This window comes from Cygnus olor, chromosome Z, assembly GCF_009769625.2.
Source record: "Cygnus olor isolate bCygOlo1 chromosome Z, bCygOlo1.pri.v2, whole genome shotgun sequence".
NCBI lineage: Eukaryota > Metazoa > Chordata > Aves > Anseriformes > Anatidae > Cygnus > Cygnus olor.
Window position 1 is genome coordinate 14,978,398 of NC_049198.1, and position 23,009 is coordinate 15,001,406.

Here is a 23,009-nt window from a genome sequence, read left to right on the forward strand (position 1 = left end):
AGATCACCTAGTTCCAATCCCACGAGCAGGGACACCTTCCACTAGATCAGGTTGCCCAAAGCCCCATCCAGCCTGGCCTTGAATAGCTCCAGGGCATCCACAACTGTTCTGGGCAATCTGTGCCTCAACTCCCTCACAGGAAAGAATTTCTTCCTAACATTTAATCTAGATCTACCCTTTTTTAGTTTAAAGCCATATCACTCCACCCCCTGACAAAGAGTCCCTCCCCAGATTTCATGTAGGCACTCCTTTAGGTACTGGAAGGCTTCTATAACGTCTCCTCAGAGCATTCTCCAGGCTGAACAACCCCAACTCCCTCAGCCTGTCTTCACAGGCGAGGTTCTCCAGCCCTCTGACCATCCTTGTGGCCTTCCTTTGGACTTGTGCTAACAAGCTGATGTCCTTCTTGTGCTTGGGGCCCCAGAGCTGAATGCAGGACTCCAGGTGAGGTCTCACGAGAACAGAGAGGAGGGGCACAATCAGCTGCCTCACCTCATGCTGCTTTTGATGCAGCCCAGGATAAGGTTGGCTTTCTGGGCTACAAGCGCACATTGGCAGCTCATGTCAAGCTTTTCTTCAACCAACATACCCAGTTCCTTCTCCTTGGGGCTGCCCTCAATGCATTCTCCACCCAGCCTGTATTGGTGCTTGGGATTGCCGTGGCCCAGATGCAGGACCTTGCACTTGTCCTTGTTGAACCTCATGAGGTTTGCACAGGCCCGCCTCTCAGGCCTGCGCAGGTCCCTCTGGATGGCATCCCTTCCCTCCAGCATGTTGACCACACCACACAGCTTGGTGTCATCAGCAAACTTGATGAGGGTGCAATTGACCCACTGTCCACATTACCAACAAAGATGTTAAATAGCGCTGGTCCCAAATACCAGCCCCTGAGGAACACAACTCATCCCTGATCTCCACTTGACGTTGAATGCAACTCTTAGAGTGTGATAATCCAGCCAATTCCTTACCCACTGATTGGTCCACCTGTTCAATCCATGTCTCTCCAATTTAAAGACATGGATATCATGGGGGACAGTGTCAAATGCTTTGCACAAGTCCAGGTAGGTGATGTTAATTGCTCACTCCCTGTCCACCAATGTTGTAACCCCATCATAGAAGGCCACCAGATTTGTCGGGCATGATCTGCCCTTAGTGAACCCGCATAGGCTGTCGCCAGTCACCTCCTTATTTTCCATGTGCCTTAGCACTGTTTCCATGAGGAACTGTTTCATGACTGGGTATAAAAGGAGAGTTCCTGTTCATCTCTGGGATTCTTAGACAGAATCCCAAGAGATTGAGCCCTAGGGACTCTTTTCCATAAAATCTTAATGCTGTTGCTTTGCCTAGAGACTTAAGTTAATGGCTGTTTCAAGTCCAAAAGCTTTGCATCTGCGTCACCGTTGGAAATGCCTCCCAATAACATGCTGTAGGTTTTAAAGTTACAGTATCTATTTTATAAAACTAGTTCTCAGTGGAATACCGATACTCATAATTCTAGGATCTCATTATATTCCAGCTATGCAGGTACCTTGACAGTGCTAAAAAGTTGCAGATGTTGGATCATAACGCTGTAGAGACTAACTCAGTTGAGATTTAACAAACTAGCACAAAAGACAATGTATTCTAAACAGCCTCAGAAAAAAAATGGTTTCCTCTTTTGTTTCTTACCCACTAGATGGCAGACACCGCACAAACAACTTCCCCAAAAAGCACACCAGAGCTACCAACAATATGGTAATCCAGGGATTCTTCGACTTTTTCCCCTTATATGGGCCACAGCAGTAAGCCAGGCATAGTTCGTGTGTTTTTCTATCACCCAGGAGGAACTACCAAGGACAAACATTGTACAATAAAACATACTATATATACACACACACACACGTGTGTGTACGCATGTACTTATATTTACTTGAAACTAATGTAACATACCATGCCATAACACAAATTCACACAATATGACCAGTTAGATCTTAACAGAGTAGTTGCAGTCTACAGCCCATGATCCTAACTTGGCAACTGCCATCTTTCTCTACTGCACTTCTGCACAGAGAGAAAACATGAAGAATACAAATTAATTTAAAAGACCACTTAAGGAACATTCTAATCAGTATTTTAGATGAAAATAAACCACCAGTCTTCTTACCTGAGGTGTAAGCTCAACTTCAAGCTCACCAGATAAATACTGGCGTTCAAATTCAGCATTCTCTCCAACATATGACGATACCATGCGTTTTATCTGCTTAGTCTGAAGCAGAAGACCAAGTCCAAAATTGTCAACACTGTGTAGAAAAACACAAGACAATACTGGGCACTTGTAACTGTTTTGTTGTATGCAAAGCACCTGATAAATGTAACGACTTAACTAGATAGGACAAAATTATCTTCCCCCATTTCTGATGTAAGGAATTGTAGATTAAAAAAATAACAATAATAAATTACAGTTTTAATAGGGAAAAAAGCATCAAAGCTAAAACTGAAATGTAGGAGTCTATTGCTCACACCTCTTCTCTTCAAAGGCACTGAAGAAACCAAAAACTTCATTTTTAAAGACATTTCGTATGTCACAGCTACAAATATGGGCTTAACAAGTGCTGTTATGCTACATACATGCACCTTTAAAAAGCTTTGCTAACTAATAAAGAGTCAGACAAGGTACAACCTGTCTTTTACTAAACAGAGACTTATTTTTTGTTTGAACTCTTGCTCCCTAGGGAGAAGGCCAGTTAAAGTGATTGTTTAGCAGCTCAAGGAGAAAGGTACATTCACATTTATAGTGCTAGATTGTACCTAAAGCAAGAGAATATTTATATTTAAATTTTCTTACTACAGTAAATATTCCACTTTCTTATTAAGAAATTGTCTACTCCAGCAACATTACATTGGACATTAAAATTGCAGTCAAGATATACTTGTCTGTCACAATGCCAGCTTAAACTGAATGCCAAAGATAACAAAGGTTTTCCTGTGCCAATGCTTCAAAATGTTCCTAAATTCTAACGTCTTAAAGATGGTCTTTGTTAGTCTTTAGCATTTTTGTGATTTTTGCCACCCTGTATTGTGTACTTATAGGACCAGAATATACTTCAGGTTTCTGTAATGATACAAAAAACGGAAATAAACAGAAACCGTATTACAAAGAAATGTTTCTTTCACATACCTACATTATGCGGGATATTGGCAGACTGGTACATGTGTGTGAAGCTCCTCTACCTCTATGTTGATCTCTGTAACATGAGTGGAGAACTCAGACCCTCCACACACACCATGGGAAAGATGCCACGATGCAGAGGCACCTCACAAAAATGATGTGTATTTGCTAACAGCTGTCTCAATTCAGCAAAACAAGATTATCCACACAGTGGAGTCATATTTCAGCATAAGAAATGTTGAAAAATATTACGAGTGTTCTATAAGAAACCAAACCCAGCACCCAGCACACTGTAATTAGCATGTATGCATTTACAATACACACATCGTACTGAAAACCACCACTCCTGAAGAAGAGCTTCCCAAAGGTTGTCTGTATTTTTTAATTACAGTAATTTCTATTATACTAAAGATTATATGAAATATATCATTTATCCATATTAATCTCACCCTCTTGGCATTCTTACACCATGATGTCTACAGTGCTCTTCCTTCTCTAGATAGTCAGAAATTATCTCTTTCCACCAATGACCACATGAAGAAATTAATGCATCAGACCACTTTCCTTTATACATTACCCAAATTATCATTAAGCATATCCCCTAACCCTGGTATGGCAATGGGAAAGAAAAAAAAAAAAAAAGAGTACTGATGCTGAGTGTGCCTAGAGTTATTTGTTTTGCACAATAAATAGTGGAGTTCAAAGGAAATAACCTGCTAGACAACAACCAAACCTCATTCAAAGCATATTAATACTCCATTACTTTAGCATTCCATTTTACACATCTCAGCTGTGACCTCCTGGCATCCTTTCAAAAGGCCAGATTCAAAAAGTCAGCACACAATCAGTCTTTATTTTATAATAGAAAAGCAGTAATGGTGAACATAATCCACAGGTTTATACATTTTTATTCTGAAGTTTAATTCTGGTTAATTAACTTGGACCAATGCAGTATTTCTGTTGTGGTACGTAATATGTAGTATTTCCCATCATTTACTGTTCAGAAAGCCCCACAGATCAACGCAGAGCATAAGCTTATCTCACAGCAGCTGTTCTTCCACACACTGAGGCATTGAAAGTCTAAGTTTCAAGCAGAATGAGGTAGCTCAGGGGATGCCTTTGAATGCTTCTCCTACGTGATTAACCCAAATTCACTAAAGAGTCCAAGCTGTCTCTTCTCCAGGCTGTACCAGGCCCGACTCGCCCTCCGATACAACAGCACAACTACCCTTTTGGTTGCCAGCACTGCAGCATGCGTTGCAGTGTTTTACGCAAAGTGAGAAGGGGCTGAGCAGAGCAGTACCAGGACCAGCTATTCCCCTCCTATCACAGTACTCGCAACAGCTGCACAGAGCAAGATGTGCAGTCAGAAAGCCTTCCCAGCTGCGTGTATAATGAGGACTATTTTAAGACTTGGCAGCCTACTTTTATGCATACACAAGCAATTTGGAAACTACGCATGAGGAAGTAAAACAAAATTCTCTTGTATGATTTTTCAAGCTTATTTTTTGTTCTCTAGATGTAAAGAACTTGACTTTTTTTTTTTAAAAAAAAAAAAAAGCTTTCTCCACTCTCTAACTCTGACCTATAAAAGAAAACCAGCTCTGATGCAATACCATACAATGTCAAAAGCATTCCAGCATGCCAAAGCCTTGAGAATAAAATCTGTGCCACATGGAAACAACCTATATTTCTAACTCCCCACAGGAAAAAATTCCAGAGGCTTGGAACTAAAAAAGATGAGAACAGAGTAAAACAAGAAGTCTTGCAGGCAAAGAAAGGGATTAAAAATAAATAAAAATACAAGCACCACAATTTGCTTTGTAGTGTCAGTCAGAGCAGGAAAACCCTCTCAAAAGAAAACCATCAAACCCCGATTTATCATTATAGAAGATAATAATGAGCAAATATGATAGACCAGCTAATATCTGACAGCAGTTTAAAGGGGCTGTATAACTAGAGTACTGCACAGCAAAAAAAGGTACATTAAGTAACAGTCTGCAGAGCTTTATGGTGGAGCAGTGTTTTGAACTGTCTACAAATTGGAATTTGCTATCAGACAGAAAGAGGCAGACATGAGATTTCTGCACGCAGGCAAAATTGTGATCGCACATGCACATAAGAAAGGAATTGCAGCAGAGGGCCAAAAGCGAATTTGTAATGGTTATAAAGAAATTTCTGCCTCGTTTCACCAAGACTTCTACTCTCTGCTTCCACAGGCTAAGCAGCAGCTACTGGAGCATATAGTCCTTAGCAGGATTCTGCATATCTTCATTCAAGATCCCATACAGATATGTTTGTTTCTCTCATGTACTGCAGGAAAGTATCACCTCTCAAACAAAGTTTTGTAGTTACAAAAATCCCCTAAGAATTAAACAAAAAGTTATTCTGTCACACTCAAACCAAGGTGTTTCTAAGTCACTCTCCATATCTCAAAGGAGGTCAATTTATTCGAAAATAAAACTGCAGTGAGGATCAGTCACTGAGCACACAGGCCATGCAGTCTTTTTTTCCTAGCACAATGAGAAGAGGCATTCTGCCTTCAGACAATCATGCACCAAGAAGCTCTGCCTGCCTGCCGCACAGAATTACTTCCATTCCCTGGGATTTCATCTTCAGAGAAGCATCACAAAATCCATTTGCTGTTACTCATCCTATATGTTTATATCATATGTCAATTATATGCAACATGCATTCAGGTTTCCAGCTGAAAAACACTCTTTCATGGACACTGTATAACCTTTCAAGCACATCAATAACCTTTCATGTACATTATTTTTCATTTCCCTCCAAAATCTCACTTTGAACAGTTCATCCTAATTTATGTTTTCTGTGTTTTTTTCCTTACACTTGCATATTCTAAGAAACCAACTTTTCACACAACTGCCAAAAAGCTATTCTCTTTCCCATTTTCCCCATGCTTTGCCCTTTATTTAATATCTCTAGTCTGGAATGAAAGTAAAAAACAATTTCTGATTTAAGGAAATTTCATTCAGTGTAACTTTGTTGTTTGTTTTAGGGTGATTGTTAATTGCTTGTTCTCCCTTCCCATGTTCTACAGCTTTCTTGGTCCTTTTGTTTTGGGCACAAAAGTTTCTTTGAATTTTTAAGCTTTGTTTATACTGAAAATGTTATCCCTAAATATCTCTCTTGCAGGCAATGCCCTTGCTATCAGATAATAGCTTTAAGAAGAAAAATCCTTCACTGAGTGAATGGAAAGGGAAAGAATGAATCCTGAAGCTGGGTTCAGTCCCTTAAAAATTTAAACAAAGGTGAGTCTAATAAAAATGTGTTTCTCTGGACAGGAAGGATAGAGGCGTGGTGGAAGTTGTTACAGCTTTTACGTGTACTGTCAGGAGAAGGAAAGTACAGAGACAGAGAATGCTTTCTTTTACCCTCAAAGCCATCAAGATTTCTTTAAGTTTCCCGTTCCGTATTAGGATGAAATCTTAATCTATAGAATACATGAAACGAATACAGAAAAGGAGATCTAACATGACACTGACCGGAAAATGTAATCACAATCCAGCAAGCCTGGTTGTTCAGTAATGAATTCCTTTCTATTGTTTTGTCCCTCTCAGACTTACAAAATCTTCCTGTCAAAAACCAGGGTCAGCCTTTTCTAATAAAAAACTAGCCAAAGAAGACTCCCAGGTGGATCTAGCCCACAAATCTCAAATACACTTCAAATAGTCTCAACAACATGCCTATGTTGCACTCCAGATAAAGGTAGTTTGCAGTTCTCAGACCTTTATTTCCTTGGAGTCTCAAATAAAATACATTCTACAGCATCACAGGGAATATGAGTTTATGAAGTTTCCAAGCTTCACACACCAACAAGCCCTACACAGCCCAATGAAGCAGGTAACAGAAATTTGCATATTATTCAGACAAAAAGGCAGACTTGGGATGTCACACTGCTCTGGCAAAAGACGTAAGATGGCTTTTCATTCCTTTTGAGTAAACAGTGCTAATTACACTCTCCCCTCTGCCTTTGTAAAGACATTTATATGTATCAAAGAAAAGCACAAGTATATGTATAAAGGACTAGCTGCCCTTACTGTGAACACTGGAAACTGCTAGTGAGCAGCATCAGTTAGCTTGATGGCTTTGTTCTATGTCACTTAAAGAGAAGTTTTTCTCCGTTCTTGCTGCCCAAGGATTCTCCGGGACCTGAGGTGGATATTCCTAGGAGATCACACCAAGACCAGAAGTCACTGGATATGAAAGGTTAACGTGTATATTTGGGTTTTGTAGTATAAAAATATGCTGGCCAAAGAGGAGCTAACATGATGACATACCTGACCTTCCTCCTCCTACAATATGGGGATTGGAAGGTTGGGAGGGTAACTACATCATCCCTGAAGACCACAGACTGAGAAAGAAAACCATGCAATAAAAATACTCAGGCAAGGCCCCTCCTCAAGCAGAAACTAGAGTTTCTTGAAACTTGCTGTTGCTGCAAAAAAACATACTTCTCTTCGTCCTACTATTTTGGTTAGTCCTGCTGCAGTCCCAAGGTTTCTGACATACAGATATTCTTCTGAAGAGTGCTTTATATGAGTACACTAGTCAGCTTCTGGGGATACATGAGCAGTCTCTCTCTAGGCATTCAGCAAGTCACAGCGCTGCACAGCTATGCGTGAAACCTGATAATGTACAGATCCGTTCCAGAGCTAGAAAATTTCCTGGCAAGAGGCTGGAAGTGGGAAAGAGAAATAATTTCTTCCATCTCTATCCACTTAAAAGAGGATTCATCTAGTCTCTTTTTACTTTGTAACTTTAGCTTTACAGTCCTCAAGAGGACCTGCTCCAAGTTACACAGCTTGTGTCTCCCGCTAGGTTCACACTTCCTGAGGAAGTCCAGGTAGGCTCCCAAGCTGAGAGGTATGGACCGAACACTATCTGTTTGTCAGTAATACAGCCTTAAAGTTGCATGCTCAGGGGCTGCCCTAACTACAGCGTGAAACTTGACCAACATGAAAAAAGCCTGAAGAAACCATCCAAGTTCTTAATGATGCACATTCACAGCCCCACAAAAATCATCACAAAGTGCAATCCTGGCAGCATCAGAACATGATCCTTTGTAGACTTTGTGCAGAAAATGAGTGGATGGCCTTTGCCAGAAAACACCTAAGTGCATGCGATCAAGGATAAAATAAATGTGGGCAATCACTCATCTAGCAGCACTTGATGTCTTGCATTGTCCAGTCATCTAGCTGTGAGAGCATGTCCCACAGTAATCCCTTACGCATTAGGTTGAAAGATTAGTGAGGAGCCAGCTAAGCCAATACACTGTTTCTGCTTCTTTTCTGTCCTGCACTACCAAGAGAGTACATGGAGAATGAGAGGAAGATGAGGGGTGTGAATCAACTAACAGAGAGAGGGAAACTGTTTTTAACTTTCTTATTTCTTTCCTTTCTCCTAGGACATTTTTCCACCTATCCTAATGAGAACTGGTTAATGGAAGGCAGAAAAGAGAGGTAGAAACTATCTTAGGGAAGATAACTGAGAAGAGAGGAGGAAGAGAGAAGTATTGGAGATCCAGTGTGTTAAGGTACTCCCAGTCAGAGGGAAGAGGTAGGACAGAAAGCAGGGCAGGTCACAGCTTCCAGAACTCACAGCATCTCTCTCACCACCTTTTTAGCCCATGGCAAAGGATGAAGGAAACAATGCACTGAACCTCCCTCAGCTCAGCAGACTGAGACTGCCCCTTTCACTCCGAGGGGAAAAAGATGAAAGAAAAAGGAGTCCATGGTTGCTGAAATCATGGAGCCCTGCCTGCAAGCTATCAGCATGACTGAGCTTTAAATTCCCTCTGCTCACTCTCCACACTGCTCGCACTGCACTCTTCTCCCTCCACTAGTAAAGCCTTCTTAGGGAAACTCCATCCTCTCTACTCCAGTAACTCCATCTCAGCTTCAGCCTCACAGCAAAATAACAGTATTGTTCCTCTGCCATCCTCCTCCTCCATAAAAAAAGATGCACCACTGCTTGTACGAATGACTAGTGCAGATACATGCCAAGTCCATCAAAATGCTGTGAAGGCAGACAATTTTTGAGAAAGACAAGTACTGCACATTGGAAACTTATGTCAGCAGCAAGGACTCCTCTCCGTCTTTCTTTCTGCTATGAAGTAGCATATCATGTTTTTAATACAACAAATAAAACAACGAACTCCATTCAGAGCTTTTAAAATTTACCCTATTTTCCCTTTGCAGTGAAGTTAAATAGTATAGACTTAATCCATTAAATATGTGAATTACATCATGCATGCATCATACTTCCAGTCTCCTGGCTGATAGCTAAGTTTAACTTTTATTGACACTTTTCTAAAATGAAGCTGACACAATTCTTCAAACATGCTGAGTTCTTTACCTACTTGGTCCTCCTCATTTGTAATTGCAACCTGCAAGTCATCTTCTGAGCTGATTTCTCAATAGTTCCATGTAGTGCAAAGTTTAGTACAACTTGCCCTGCCAAAATCCTAAATAACCTCCACACTAAAATTAGCAAGATGACCTGGTCAGATCTTGAGGGATTTGCAGTTCAAAGAGGGTCAACAATCTAACAGTTGTAATAAAGCACCCAATTAGATTCTTACAAAAAAAAAAAAAAAAGAGATCAGAGGAAAAAAGAAGTAAATTGCCCAAAATATTCATCTTAACACTAAAAATATATTACAGACCTTTCCCCATTACTTTGGCAACTTGCCATATGTAAGAAAGATAAGTCATTGGTGACCTTGTATTTCACTTGAGAAAGAATGTTTGAGGTGTTTAAACAATTTCTTATGTATGCAGAAATTACATCACAATGTAAGATCTTCTGAGCATTATCTTGATTGTATCTTTGTGACATACAAGCTTCCTTCACGCTCTCCCATAAACTTTTTCAGTTACATTTTTCACTCTGAATCAACTGATTGTCACTTTCATGATTGTTAGAAGCACTTGACACCTTATTGATATGCTACAAGGAAAAATTTCTCAACTTGCTGTGAATTTGGGATGCGACTTCTACCAGAACACTTCTTTTTTTTAACATAAAAGGAAAGAAACATATACATTAATATATAAGGAAGGAATTATGGCATGGGAATTACATACACAAGAACAAACAGGAAGTTTATGTCAAAGATGGCAGACTTAACTCAAAGTAATTATTAACAAACGAGATAAATTTTATCTATGTTAAAGTTTATTAAACCTGTCTTAAAAACAAAATATTTAATTGTTAAAACTAGAAAAATACCATTCATGCTTTTGAGTGAATATAGGGTGCACAGTCATACAATAAGTTTCCCATCTAAACTGTGCATCACAAGATTGCCACTGAATAGTTCCTTATCTGGCGACTCTCTACCTGCAGGTAGTCCATTATGAAAACCATACATTAGACTCAGCAGAACTAGTAACTTAGTGCACACAGGCACAATGACCAAACATTTACCACAAGGATATTTTCTCCTTAGTAATGTATAATATTGTAACATAAAAATAACTTCTCCAAAATGAGCACAGAAACCAAAGGTTCAAAAAGCTGCTAATGCCTTCTTAGCAGATAGCTTGAACCTCTGATAATCTGACAGCATGTGGTCCACCTCCTTTAAAATGGTCACTCAGGTGATTAGTAATTCAGATATATTAGCTGTGACTTTTCTATTTTTACTGTAAGTGAAGCCCTACTGTTCAATACTATTGCATTCAGGAAGAATGCATATTTAAATCCCACAAGCAGACAAAACCCAGAGGGAAGTAAATCATTTATAACAGTCAGACCACATGTGCAGCTAGTACAAGTAACTAACAGACTTCATTTTTACCTAGCACAAAGTCAGTCTATTGAAATGGTAGAGACAGAATAAAGGTATTCATCTCAGAATGTACTTACACCCAAAATTAGTTAACCATTTCATGAAGCATAATTAATGAAAAATAACAATTTGGAGCCAATTCCGTAAACTTTCATTTTAAATATTTGGCTTTGTTAACTGTTAATGACAAGATTATTTTTGTTGCAACACATATCCTGAAACAATAGGCCTGTAAGCCTGCAAAAACGGAAGCCTTGGCATAAGTTGACCTGAAATGTCCAAGTCTACTATAACGTGAAGTCAGTATGCAACAGGTACTATGAAGTCATAGGACAGATGACAAAACAGCCACGTGCAAGAAGGTACTGTATGTCAATCACAGCTATGTTGGGAATTTACTGAATCAAGATTTAAAATAAGGGTGCGCTGATGTATATGTAGCTAACCAAATTTAAACAACAATGCAGCAAAGACAAAATAAAATGGTTTCTAGAAGGTTACTGAAATAGAATCTTCTAAATTTAACAGGCATGTAATCATACATTGTAAAGGAAATACTTAAAATATGAACAACATAGGCAAAACAAGTTATAAGGGGAGGTGTGAGAGTATGCATTTTAAAAGCACACCTACCCACTATAGTACCTTTAAGTATCTCCCATGGTTCACAAGCCCCAGTTTCCCCTGCAGCACGTTGTGTAAATAGCAGAGATATGGGATATTTGTATTGCTTCCCTTTCAAACACTTTGCTTTGTTTGGCTTGGCAAAAGAGTAACTACCCTTAAATATGCCATTTCACTGGCTAGTGCATAGCTTACGCACTACAGAAGCGCACAGCAACCAGCAGTGTGTTGAGCAGGATCATGTTTCTACCTAAGGTGCCCAAGAGCGCCTCATATAGGACTGTACATCCCCTCCCTGGCAAGGCTTTCACAGGTCAAAACAAGGACTTTACCTGCCAGCAGCCATATGAATCGAGGAAGGGCTTGCAGGAGGAATCTCCTCCTTGTTGCACTGTAGCACAACACAATAAGGTGTGAACTTGTGACCACATACTCCTCTGAAGTTGTTTCCCTGCAGTGCCAAGCATTTCTAAACTTGGCTGAACCTTCTCTCCAGCTAAAAGAAAGGAGTTGTTAAGGGTGCGACAGGACTTCCTCCTGCTCTCTCCTAGATGCAAGCGAAGCATTGTCTCCCTTGCTGCTCTTCAAGTCACAAACAGATCTCTCTGTAAGAACGTTTTGTGGTTCACGCATATTGAAAGACATGTGACTTAATCCGTGTTGCTGCACTGTTCTCTCGAAGAGGCTGCCTGTCTGCATACTTGGCTCCTTCTCTGCTCCAATTACAAGTTGCCTACTAACCCCACTGCCAGATGAAGAAAAGCCTAACCACAGCCAATTACCTCCTGTGTGCTGCAAGAGCTGGAGAATAGAAAGCAGTTGCAGTCAGGAAGATGAAACGCAGCAGGGTATCAGTTGCAGCATAACACTCAGCACCAAAGCAAAATACTGAATCCTGAAGCATCTTGGAAAGTGGCAAATTAGTCATCTCACAAAGTACTTGACACCCCAAGATTAAAGGAACAACTCACCCTTTGAATACTACTGCTGCAGGGCATATGAATTTCAGTTTTCAAATCTATTTATTAGTGTTGCGATACTTGGTAGTATCACTATGCTTTTTGCTATGGTATTCTAAGATGCTTAAATGGTTTTACTCACTGTGCTGAGAATTTTGACTTCATTAATGACAATATCTGTGATTTGATTCAGATGTCAAACCCTATCAAATTATAGCAGGCTAAATTCCATATAATAGTTAATAAATAAAAACAAAAGATGAGGCCATATTCTTAAATTAATTTCAAAATAGACAATACTGTTTAATATGAGATTAAAACCAGTTTTTTTTTGTTTGTTTGTTTTTACAAACTAGCTTTCATGAAAAACCCTGATGTTCTTGGGCATTTTCAAATCATCATATATGATACCACCTACAAGGAAAGCCTGAGCACAATTGCTGCTCCAACACCCCCTCAAAGGTAACAGCCATTAGCAGGTATACAAAAGGAAATGAGGATGCAGGTCTGAAATGCCTTTAAAATCTGTAGAGGTGGAAGCCTGCACTGGAGACAGACTCAAATACCAACACTTTGAGTATGCCTAAAGGGAAGCACAGATCATCATACTGTTCTGCGAGGTTCTTATCAAACTTCCATGAACATTCATGGAAAACCAAACATTTGACACTAATCTCTCCAGCCTCAAAGACCAAAGAATTTTCAGGGCAACTCTTTCAAGGAAAATTAATTCCAACCTATCACAGAATTAGAGAATCACAGAATGGTTTGAGTTGGAAGGGACCTTAAAGAACACCCAGTTCCAACGCTGCACAGGGTAAGGACACCTTCCATTAGAGCAGGTTGCCCAAAGCCCCATCCAACCTGGCTTATAATACCACCAACAATCTTGGTCATATACTAGATACTCTGTATTACAGAACAAAAAAAGTGTCTGCTTCTCAGTTCCATTCCACAACGCTTCTCTCTTCACACTTAAACCTTCACAGGTCTCCTAGAAGCGTCTGTGCACTCACTCTATTGATGCATATGCATGTCATTCAGAAATAAGGGTATAAGGAAAGTGATTGAGCTCTTCTACATGATTGATCTTTCATAACAATTTTCATCTCTTTGTCTCCTTTTTAGCATCCAACAAAAATTGTTTTCAACAGGATACTGAGGGGTTTGAGTGTGACTCTCTATGTGCTAATGCAAATTATATTCATTACTATGCATGCACAACGGCAAGCGTGAGGAACTGGAAAAAAAATAAGATTAACATATTGTGAACTTCAGCTGCATGGATTATATCTATAGGAACAAAGTTTCTCCTAAAAACAATAAAAAATAAAAAAGAAGAGAACCATAACTGTACTTTATTAAAAGTAAACAAAAATAAAACTGGTGGCTTATTTCTAAGGTGTCCAAAGAACTCGAACAGAAGAGAACAGAAGTGAGAACCTTAACAGAACTAAGCACAAATGTCTCATATCTGTATCTAGCAGAACTCAATCAGTAGCTGTGTGACCTATCAAACATCAGAAGTTTTTTGATGCAACAGGAGGGCCATATACTTTGCCAATTTAGTTGGAAGTGCAAACCCAAATTCTTCAGAATTATCATAATGATTGCTCTAAAGAATATTCCAAAATTTGTTAGCTTATATATCCGAGATAAAACTACTGCCTGATTTTGCTCAAATACAGTTTTTCCCTCATGATATCAAGCTTTTAAAGAATAACATTTTCTGAAATGCTTCTCCCTATTACCACTGCTAATTTCAGTCTACAAGTTGGTATTACCTTATTATCCAGGAAACAATGCTGATTAGGGTAGATAAGTACTTTCTCTTGTTAATGTTTAGATCTGCATTTGAAAAGGTAGTGCAAAAGACCACATAGAGATTTCTGGTGTTCCCTTGTTCTATTACCAAGAAACTGTGTTCGAAATATTTTATGTGAGAAGGGACAATGATTTGTAAAACACATTTTTTTAATTCATTATTAATTGCTATAATTGCTTCCGTATCTGTATTTTTGAATGATATTCTGGTTTTAAATTATGTTAACTTCAGTCTAGTTAAAACAAAACAGATTGGGATACAAAACCGTGGACAAAGTATAGGAGAGATGTAATGACGCAGATGAAAAGAGCACAAAGCATTACTAGATAAATCAAACCTAATTCACTTCTTTAGCAAGGCTGGAGGAATTGAGGAAGCAGGGTTTGATGTCTACGTTCATTTCACACAAGGAACCAAGCTCTTCATACTCAAACAACCCTTCTGTTCACATAAACCCATCTCTCCCTTATTCTGGTGCAAGTACCTAGATGTACCTCTAGCAAACTTTTTTTTTTTAGAGGGCTCATCCTAAACTCATGCCTTGTGAAACAAGAGTCTTTTCACAGCTAGACCTACTGGGGTAATACAGTTATACACCCCAGGTGGTAAGGAAGCTGGTGTGTGAGCATGCTAGTGTGTGAGTGTTCTTACCCTTTTTTCTTTTCTGTAATGATGTGTAACTTCAGCAATTGGAAATTCCCATGTTACTACATTTTTTGTGAACTACTTAATTTTGAATGCTGCATTTGAGAGGAAATAATAAATGAGGATTTTTTATGGTTTTCAATATTCTTTAAATCCACAATGAACCAAATTACAGAGATTATTTTGTTGCTGTAGGTGGTATTTAATATTATAAGTTACTGAACCAAATTTAGGGCTACCTGCATATGCTACTCATCCAACATGCTGCAAGGAGCAGAACATCCATCTTACTGACCAGGCCAATTTCAAATACACATCACTACATTCTGCATGTCAGTATTTTTATTTAATTTTGTTTCTATTCCATCAGTGCACTTTAACAAAAGTGGCTGTAGTTATTTCTCTACATGGAGACTGTTAGGTACACTGGATGACCAGCTTGTGTAAAAAAATAACCATAATAAGAAGTTGGGAAATTGCATGTAAAAATTTTGTCAACCTCACATGAATTTCTTAATGGGCAAATATTTAACAAAAAATAATTCCAAGACCCACAAAAAAAGTCTCTCCATTGATCCATCATAAATATTCTCTACTGCTGTGGGGTTATTTTCTTATTCTCTCCTTTTTTTTTTTTTTTAAAGTAACAGAGCTGTAATAAAATTTTGTCAGAAAGCATCAGAATGTAATTAAAAATTCCCATCTAGAAATTTACAGACACACAAATGACTGATATTTTCAGTTACAATCAACCGGTTAAACATACGTAAATATACATAATTGCTGTGTTCTACAGCAACAATTGCTCCCTGACAAATTGGGGTATATATATACACACATATATATGTATATATATACATATATGTATATATATGTACTCTCTGGGCTCATTCCAAAAATAAAACTGACAACTATTTTTCATACTAATTTTTCTTTTTTCTTTTTTATTTTTTCATATTAATTTTCAGACACCTTATGATGAAAAGTAGTATTTTTCACACATATCAGCCTTCTCACGTGAACGGAATTAAGCCACAAACATACATATACCTACCCTGCATTGTTACTGACAGCTGTAATTCCCTTTACTCCAGTCTTCAGCAAACCCCCAATGAGGTTTTCAGGAATCCCACACAACCCAAAACCTGTGTAAAATGAAAGAAAATTTGAAAATGTATTTGAAAAACAGTTTAATCAGAAGTGAGAACATGCACTGGTTAGTTAAGTCTTTTCTGAATAGAATGAGCACTTCATATGACTAAAGAAACCAACACTTCTGGGAAGAGTGGTATGCACTAGTACTGGAATCTCCCAGTCACTGGAAGCTTCCCAGTTTGGATTAAAGCAATTTAGCAATATTAAAGCAATGAAGACATCAGATGTTTGCTCATACACAAATAGCCTTTGGTGCAGGGCTCCAAGACCTTGGCTCTCCAGGTGTGTGGCCAAACCACTTACACACATTATTCCTTTCACACCCTTTCACACATTATTCCTCCTTCCCTTTCCACCCAACTAACCTTCAGTAACAATGAATAGTAGCAATGTCAAACAAGAGGAGCAAAGAGTTCTCTCATACAGCATAACCTATAATCAGGTGATAAGAATCTGGAAATCTTAAACTTCTGAGTAAGATCAGTAACTGGAAGCACAGTAACTCAGATCTCCACCCAGGCTGAGGCACCTCATACCCCTGCCTATTATGCAAGAACCTCATACCCCTAAAATGAAGTATGACAGCACATTTGAAGCACCAGTCTTAGGCTAATACTATGACTACTATCATTTTACTTGCAACCACTGAACCTCAGATTTTCTTTTGCTCCTATCAAACAACAACAACAAAAAAATAGATAGTAGTAAGGCAAAATGATAAATAGGAAGAATTATCATTTCTTTGCCTTACTACAGATCTCTAGTGATGTTTCCCATGTTTTACAACATTACATTCACTACTCTTCTTCAGTACTAAAAATCAGTTATGGCATGTTAAATAAAGAGATTGCCTTTTCTTTCAGGAGGTTAAACAGCATGAAACTGTGAAAAACATCTCGAATATTTAAGAGCTCAAGTCATGTTGAAAGCCAACATGACACAATTTCTTGACTCTTCTGGAAATATTACACGTAACCATTCAATATAACATAGGTAAGTTATTTTGACTTCCAACAATCACACAGCTCAGGTGATTTGTTCAAGGTCACAGAGAGAGAGCCAGTGAGAAGGCAAGTACAGAGCACAGAATGCATAAAAATAATCACGCCGAAATGCCTTTCTTCACTGTCTGAAGTAATGATGTTAATCCAAAAGACCAAATTAACTTTCTGCATTCAAATTGACATAATTAAAGTCTAACACTTTATTAGTGGGGAAAAAAGCTAATGATTTTTTTCTGAGGATTTTTCCATCAACTAAGAAACCAGGATATGCTTACTGATAAGGTCTGTCCCAAGCAGAGGTAGCAAGATAGGAAATGACTTGTTTAAAATACCTATACAAGAATATGGATTCTCAAATTAGACAACATTAAAAGAACCGCAATTATCTCATTAATAGAATACGAATTTTCATGCATAAAGAATTTAAATATTTACCACCAACAAGTATAGTTGCCCCATTGGGTATGTCTTTTACAGCTTCAACAGGATCAGTATAAAATTTGGTGTTGCGATGGCAGCTGGTAGAAAAATAGCATCCAGAAATCTGGAACAACATTAAAAGAGGTAAGTAACTGAATAAAATGTATTATATGTTATCTCTGTAATGAGGACCATTCCTCTGGCTAACTAAAGAGGAAGACGTACGAAGAAGACACTGCTAAGACAAAGACTAAGCTTACACGTTTGTGGAAGGAGGGATAGACGGCTGGGGGGAAAGATACATGGGTTAGGCTGTCTAGAACAAGGACTCTGCTGTCTCTCTATCCCCCAAATCATATCAGCCATATTTTGCTACATTCATATGTGTTATGAACGCTTTAGGCCTCATATAAACTGCATCCATTACACTATATTCAAACAGATTTAAAATTTCTGAATTCCACCCTAAATTGTCGCTAAGTCATGACTTACTGTAAACAGACCCACAAACGCAATTCCTCAACACGAATTTGAGCAACATGTAGACTGCTCCAACCCATACATTACTGCTTCTAGCTCCAAAGTATCCGGACACCAAGCATAATCAGTAGTCGCTGAAGCAGAGGGCCAACATCACCACAAACTCTGAGTGGACGCCAAGGAGCAATGTGAAGTACAGCACTGTGCTGGCAGTGTGGTAAGCAGGGATGCCCAGCTTCCTCCTGCATTCTTAGCACTATTTGCATTGTTGAAGAACAACCCACAATCAGGGAGACTGCCACAAACAATGAAATAAGGAGGACAAAAGGGAAATCAATAGGACTCCCACCCCAAAATCAAGACTTGATAGTGCAAAGCCATTCAACCGTAACCATCATGAGTCCTCTGTTGCATTCTTAGATCACAGCTATCCTAAAATGTTTTTTTTTTTTTTCCCTTGAAGCATTTCCCAGTAATATTATCATGGATTAATACTCATGAAGTACTGTCAGTGCTCCAGCAGCAATTGACATGTAAGCCACTACACTATATTGACACGGTCTTGAAAAATTGAGCATATTTGGAGGTCAAAATACTAGCTACTGGTGTTTCCACTTCTAATTTGATGTGGAAGAGAGAAATTGTAGACTGGAAAAGAAGAAGAAGAACGAGTAAATAAATAATAATCGAGCTAATGTATGCACAATGTAAAGAGAATGGCAGTATTCTTCCCTGTAGAGTTGTCTTAAGATCCAGTTACAACCAGTGCAGTAGTTTTGGCTCAGTTTCAAAACTACATAAACCGCCTCTTTTATAAAATTAAGGCTAGAAGGGTTTGCACTGAGTATTCAGAAAACCTTTTTGAATGGAGGCTTCTTTCCTTCCCAATGGAAACATCGATGCTCCTCTGCTTTGAGGGGCTCAGGAAAACATTATTAAGTGGGAACAGTACTGGTTGAAAATAAGACCCTTTTCCCCATGCTCAATAGCCCCATGGCTATTTCCCTCAGAAACACATTTTCGGAACTGCAGCACGACTGCAGAGTGTGTCCCTACACGCCAGGGCATGAAGCCGAAGCCCCAGGTGGTGGCCGTGGCCCTGGCAGCTCAGTGACACACGGTGGCTGCCCGCTGTCCCCTGCCAGGGGTGATCACACAACCACGAAGGCGAGTAGCAAGTGATGGGCTGAGATAAAGGGAGATTAACAGGGAAGAAAAAGGGGGGAAAAAAAAAGAATACACAAAGCAAGTGATGCACAGCGCAATTGCTCAGCCCGTCCTTGAGCAATGGCAGACCCCTGCCAATTCTCCCCCATTTTATCATTCAGCACAGCACCACACAGTGTGGGACACCCCTTTGGCCAGCCTGGGCCAGCTGTCCTGGCCCTGTCCCCTCCCAGCTGCCGGTGCACCCCCAGCCCCTCACTGGCAGGGCAGCACGAGGGGCTGTAATGCCCTGGGCTCCGTATGAGCACTGCTCTGCAACAGCTAACACATCGGTGTGCTATCAGCATTCCTCCTACCCTAGGTCCAAAGCACAGCACCATGCCTGCAAGGAATAAAATTAGCTACCCCAGCCCAAAGCAGGGCACACGGGAGCAGAGGGGCTAACAGAACGACAGAACGACCAGCTAAGGGGAAGGACGCCTCGCAGAAGGGCAAGCTGTAACCCGACAAAACAAAGCCAGAAGCAGCCAGGACCACCTGCCCACGGAGACACGCGGGGCACCCAACACGTGCGCCAGGAGGCAGCAGGTGAGCCGCTCTGCCGCCCAGCGCCACCGCGGAACACCGAGAAGGGGCGAAGGAGGAGGCGGAGGGCAGAGAACCGACGGCCGGCGGCTACCGGGGGGAGGGGTGTGGGGGGGGGGGGGGGGGGCAGACGGGAGCGGGCAGGCGCCGCACGGATCTCATCGGAGCGGCTGAGCCGCGGTCCGGGGCCGAACCCCGAATCCCCTCTCCCCGTCTCCCCCAAGGTCAGCGCCGCCCCGCCGCAAGCCGAGCGGACGGACGGACGGATGACACGGACGGACGGACGGACGGACGCCGTCCCGCCCCTCACCTCGACGGCGGCGCCCCGTGTCCGCGCGGCGGGCAGGAGGATGCGGCGGGCGAGCGGCGGCAGGAGGAGTCTGTGCGCCGCCATCTTCTGGCTGCGCGGGTCGCGGGGAGGGAGCGGCCGGCGAGGGAGGAGGAGGAGAAGAAGAAGAGGAGGAAGATGAGGAGGAGGAGGAGGAGGAGGAGGAGGAGGAGGGGGCGGCTGGTGCTGCTGTCCGACGCCGGTTGAGCGAGGGCCGGCCGGGAGAGGCGCTGCCGTGGGCTCAGGCGTGCCGGGGGAGGGCGAGGGGCTCGGCCCCGACGCCCACTGACGTGGCCGCGCCCGAGGCGGGGCCCGGCGCCTGAGGGAAGGGGTAAGGAGGGTCACGCCCCGCGGCTCCGCAGCGTTGAGGGGCGGCTCGGCGGTGTAACCGGGGTGTGGGCTGGGAGCGGGGCCCCCAGGGCTGGCCGGGCCGCCCGCGGTCCCCGCCGGGCAGTCGGATGCTATGTTTGTGTGGAAAATGTGACGACTGGAATAGACGCACGCTCGCTTAGGCAGTCACATGGCGTGGACCTCTTAGCGCCGGCACCTCTCGTTGCTGCGAGGAGGAGAATTCAAAGCATGCCTCCACCATTATTTACGCTTTCTAAAAATACCCCCAGGCGATCAGTTCACGCGCCGGCGATGTCCAGTGGAACAAAGATTCACAGAAAAATGCAAGCAGCAGCTCGGATGCAAGAGAGGAAAAATGCCCCCAGCACATGACGAGCAGTCATGCTCCTTGCCTGTCAGACTGCTCTTGTTCTCCTTTCCAGGCTCGCTCCAGCACAGCTGCCAGCCTTGTCCTCCTCAGCTATGGCGGTGAAAACACACAGCAAGGTAATTTACCGCAAAGGAGGCAAATTTTTAAAGAGTGCTGCTAGTCTCGCTCTGAAGTGTGCACATCATCTGGCTCAGAGTGCTGGTCGAGCCTGGCACACACGGGCCTCTGGCGCCCACGAGCAGAGCACAGCCGTGTCACCTTGATGTGCCACACGCTGTAAGTGCCCCCTACACGCTTTCAAGGACACCAGTAGTGACAGTTCCCATAACACAAACCTTGCAGACACCAGCAAAGTGTATGGTGGAGGTAATGTTCCTGCTGGGCTCCAGGTCACTAACATCCTCCCCTCTCCCCAAGCCACTGGATTTAGCTAGACAGCTAAGTCTGGGGCACTTCTAGGTGGGAAAAGCTGCCTTTTACAGGGGCTTGATGAACTTGCAGTAACCGTTGGGTCTGTATTTTCTCAGGGCTAAACATCTGCAGGCAAGTTTTATAGAACTGTATTTCTGAACCTCAGTTCTACCTAAATTTCATCTAGACGTGTAAATCCTTTACATCCTTTTTCCTTTCATGAAATTTTTTTCTGTAAGTATTGCAAAACTTGTTCATCTAAATGTTAGTTCAGTTCAGTATCCTTAAACCAGCAGTGTGCTGTCACAAACTTACCCAACTGTTCACTTCTGAGTACTTGTTAGATACAGAACTAGCATTTATTTCATGTGGGTTTTGGACTAGTGGGGATTCCAAGGGTGTTCTTATCTGCAGGCTGGAGGAAGGAGGCTAACTGCATGCAGTAGGTACAAGTGCATGAGTAATAATACCTCCTTGGAACATCTATTATGCAAAGCTGATAATCCTGCCTATACAAAGTAGTTAATGAACTAGGAAATTAGGGGGATATAACTTTTACTTATGAGGTGCTATAGATTTTATAACACCAAATTATTCAAAAAAGACTGTGCAAGGTCCACATGTTTTGGGGCATAAGCATCTTATTTTGGCAAGTTTCAAACACTGCTGAATGAGCAGATAAAATAATTTATTCTGGAGTAGTTTATAAATGATGTTAGATAAGCTACTTTGTATTAATTTCTTATATGATTTCGAGCTCTTCACACAAGGGACTATCACCAGGTAGTCAGAGTCTCCAAAATAATCAAAGATACTTGTAGTTTGTTTGATCTTATTTTGTTCAATGAAGTAAACCAAGTACCAGTGGTAACATGCAAGTCAAACATTTTTCACATTTACATTTATAAATGAATAGTGGGAGAGTGTTGAGCACCTGGTGCCAAAAACAAGTCAGTAGGTATGTATTTTGGAGGTTAATCATCATGTATAACATTATACCACCAGCTTAATAATACTACTATCAAGTATATTAAGACAAAGTCAGCACTGCAGTACAGTGAAATACTTAATATTTCCCCAAGTCCAGCAAAAGTTATCAAAGTTAGCAAATAGGCAGACTTTTTTTTATCTGTTTCATCCATCTATACAGGGTGGAGAACTGGAGCTCTGAAATGAACAACGTATATACAAGTTCTGTAATGTTTGTAGTTCACCTAGATTTTACCTAATTAAAAGTTAGCAAATTACTTTCTTTCAGATCCATTGGAATTTCACAAAACCCCACAGTTACTGATGCATGAAAAATCACGCACTGCACCACGCAGAAAGGAATGCTCTTTAAATTATATGGCATCTAGAATACACACAGAACACCTGAACTTACTTCCAGTGCATTAATAGGTCCCAATTCTGAAACAAGAGGTTGGTGTTTAAATACTTTTACTTGAAATACTGGGGTATTTTTTACATTAATCATTCAAGAGCACAAGAAACTCATCTTTGGATATAGTGAAATTAATCTAAATCCCTTCATATGGAATGGAAAGTCAAAGAAAATTTAAAGAAGATAATTTTATAACATCACTATCTTCCTACAAGAGGGGAATATCACAGGGAAAAGCAAATAAAGGAAGAATAAAAAGAAGACACTTTTTGAGAATTACATGATAGAGACATAACAACATTGGATAATCATAAATAAATTTCATCTAAGAACATGA

At 40.9% G+C, this 23,009-nt stretch overlaps 1 protein-coding gene across 1 annotated transcript in view; it reads right to left on the reverse strand.

Annotated features, from left to right (window-relative positions):
• The window catches only part of OXCT1 (3-oxoacid CoA-transferase 1), an 89,360-nt gene extending 68,754 nt beyond the window's left edge, over window positions 1–20,606 (reverse strand). Inside the window, exons 1-4 of the mRNA XM_040540086.1 lie at window positions 20,139–20,606; window positions 17,612–17,720; window positions 16,072–16,162; window positions 2,144–2,279 (exon numbers count right to left, since the gene is read on the reverse strand). Coding sequence (XP_040396020.1) covers window positions 2,144–2,279; window positions 16,072–16,162; window positions 17,612–17,720; window positions 20,139–20,222 — 420 coding nt within the window. The 5' untranslated portion in view covers window positions 20,223–20,606. The remainder of the gene's footprint in view (window positions 1–2,143; window positions 2,280–16,071; window positions 16,163–17,611; window positions 17,721–20,138) is intronic.
• Between the last annotated feature and the right edge of the window lie 2,403 nt (window positions 20,607–23,009).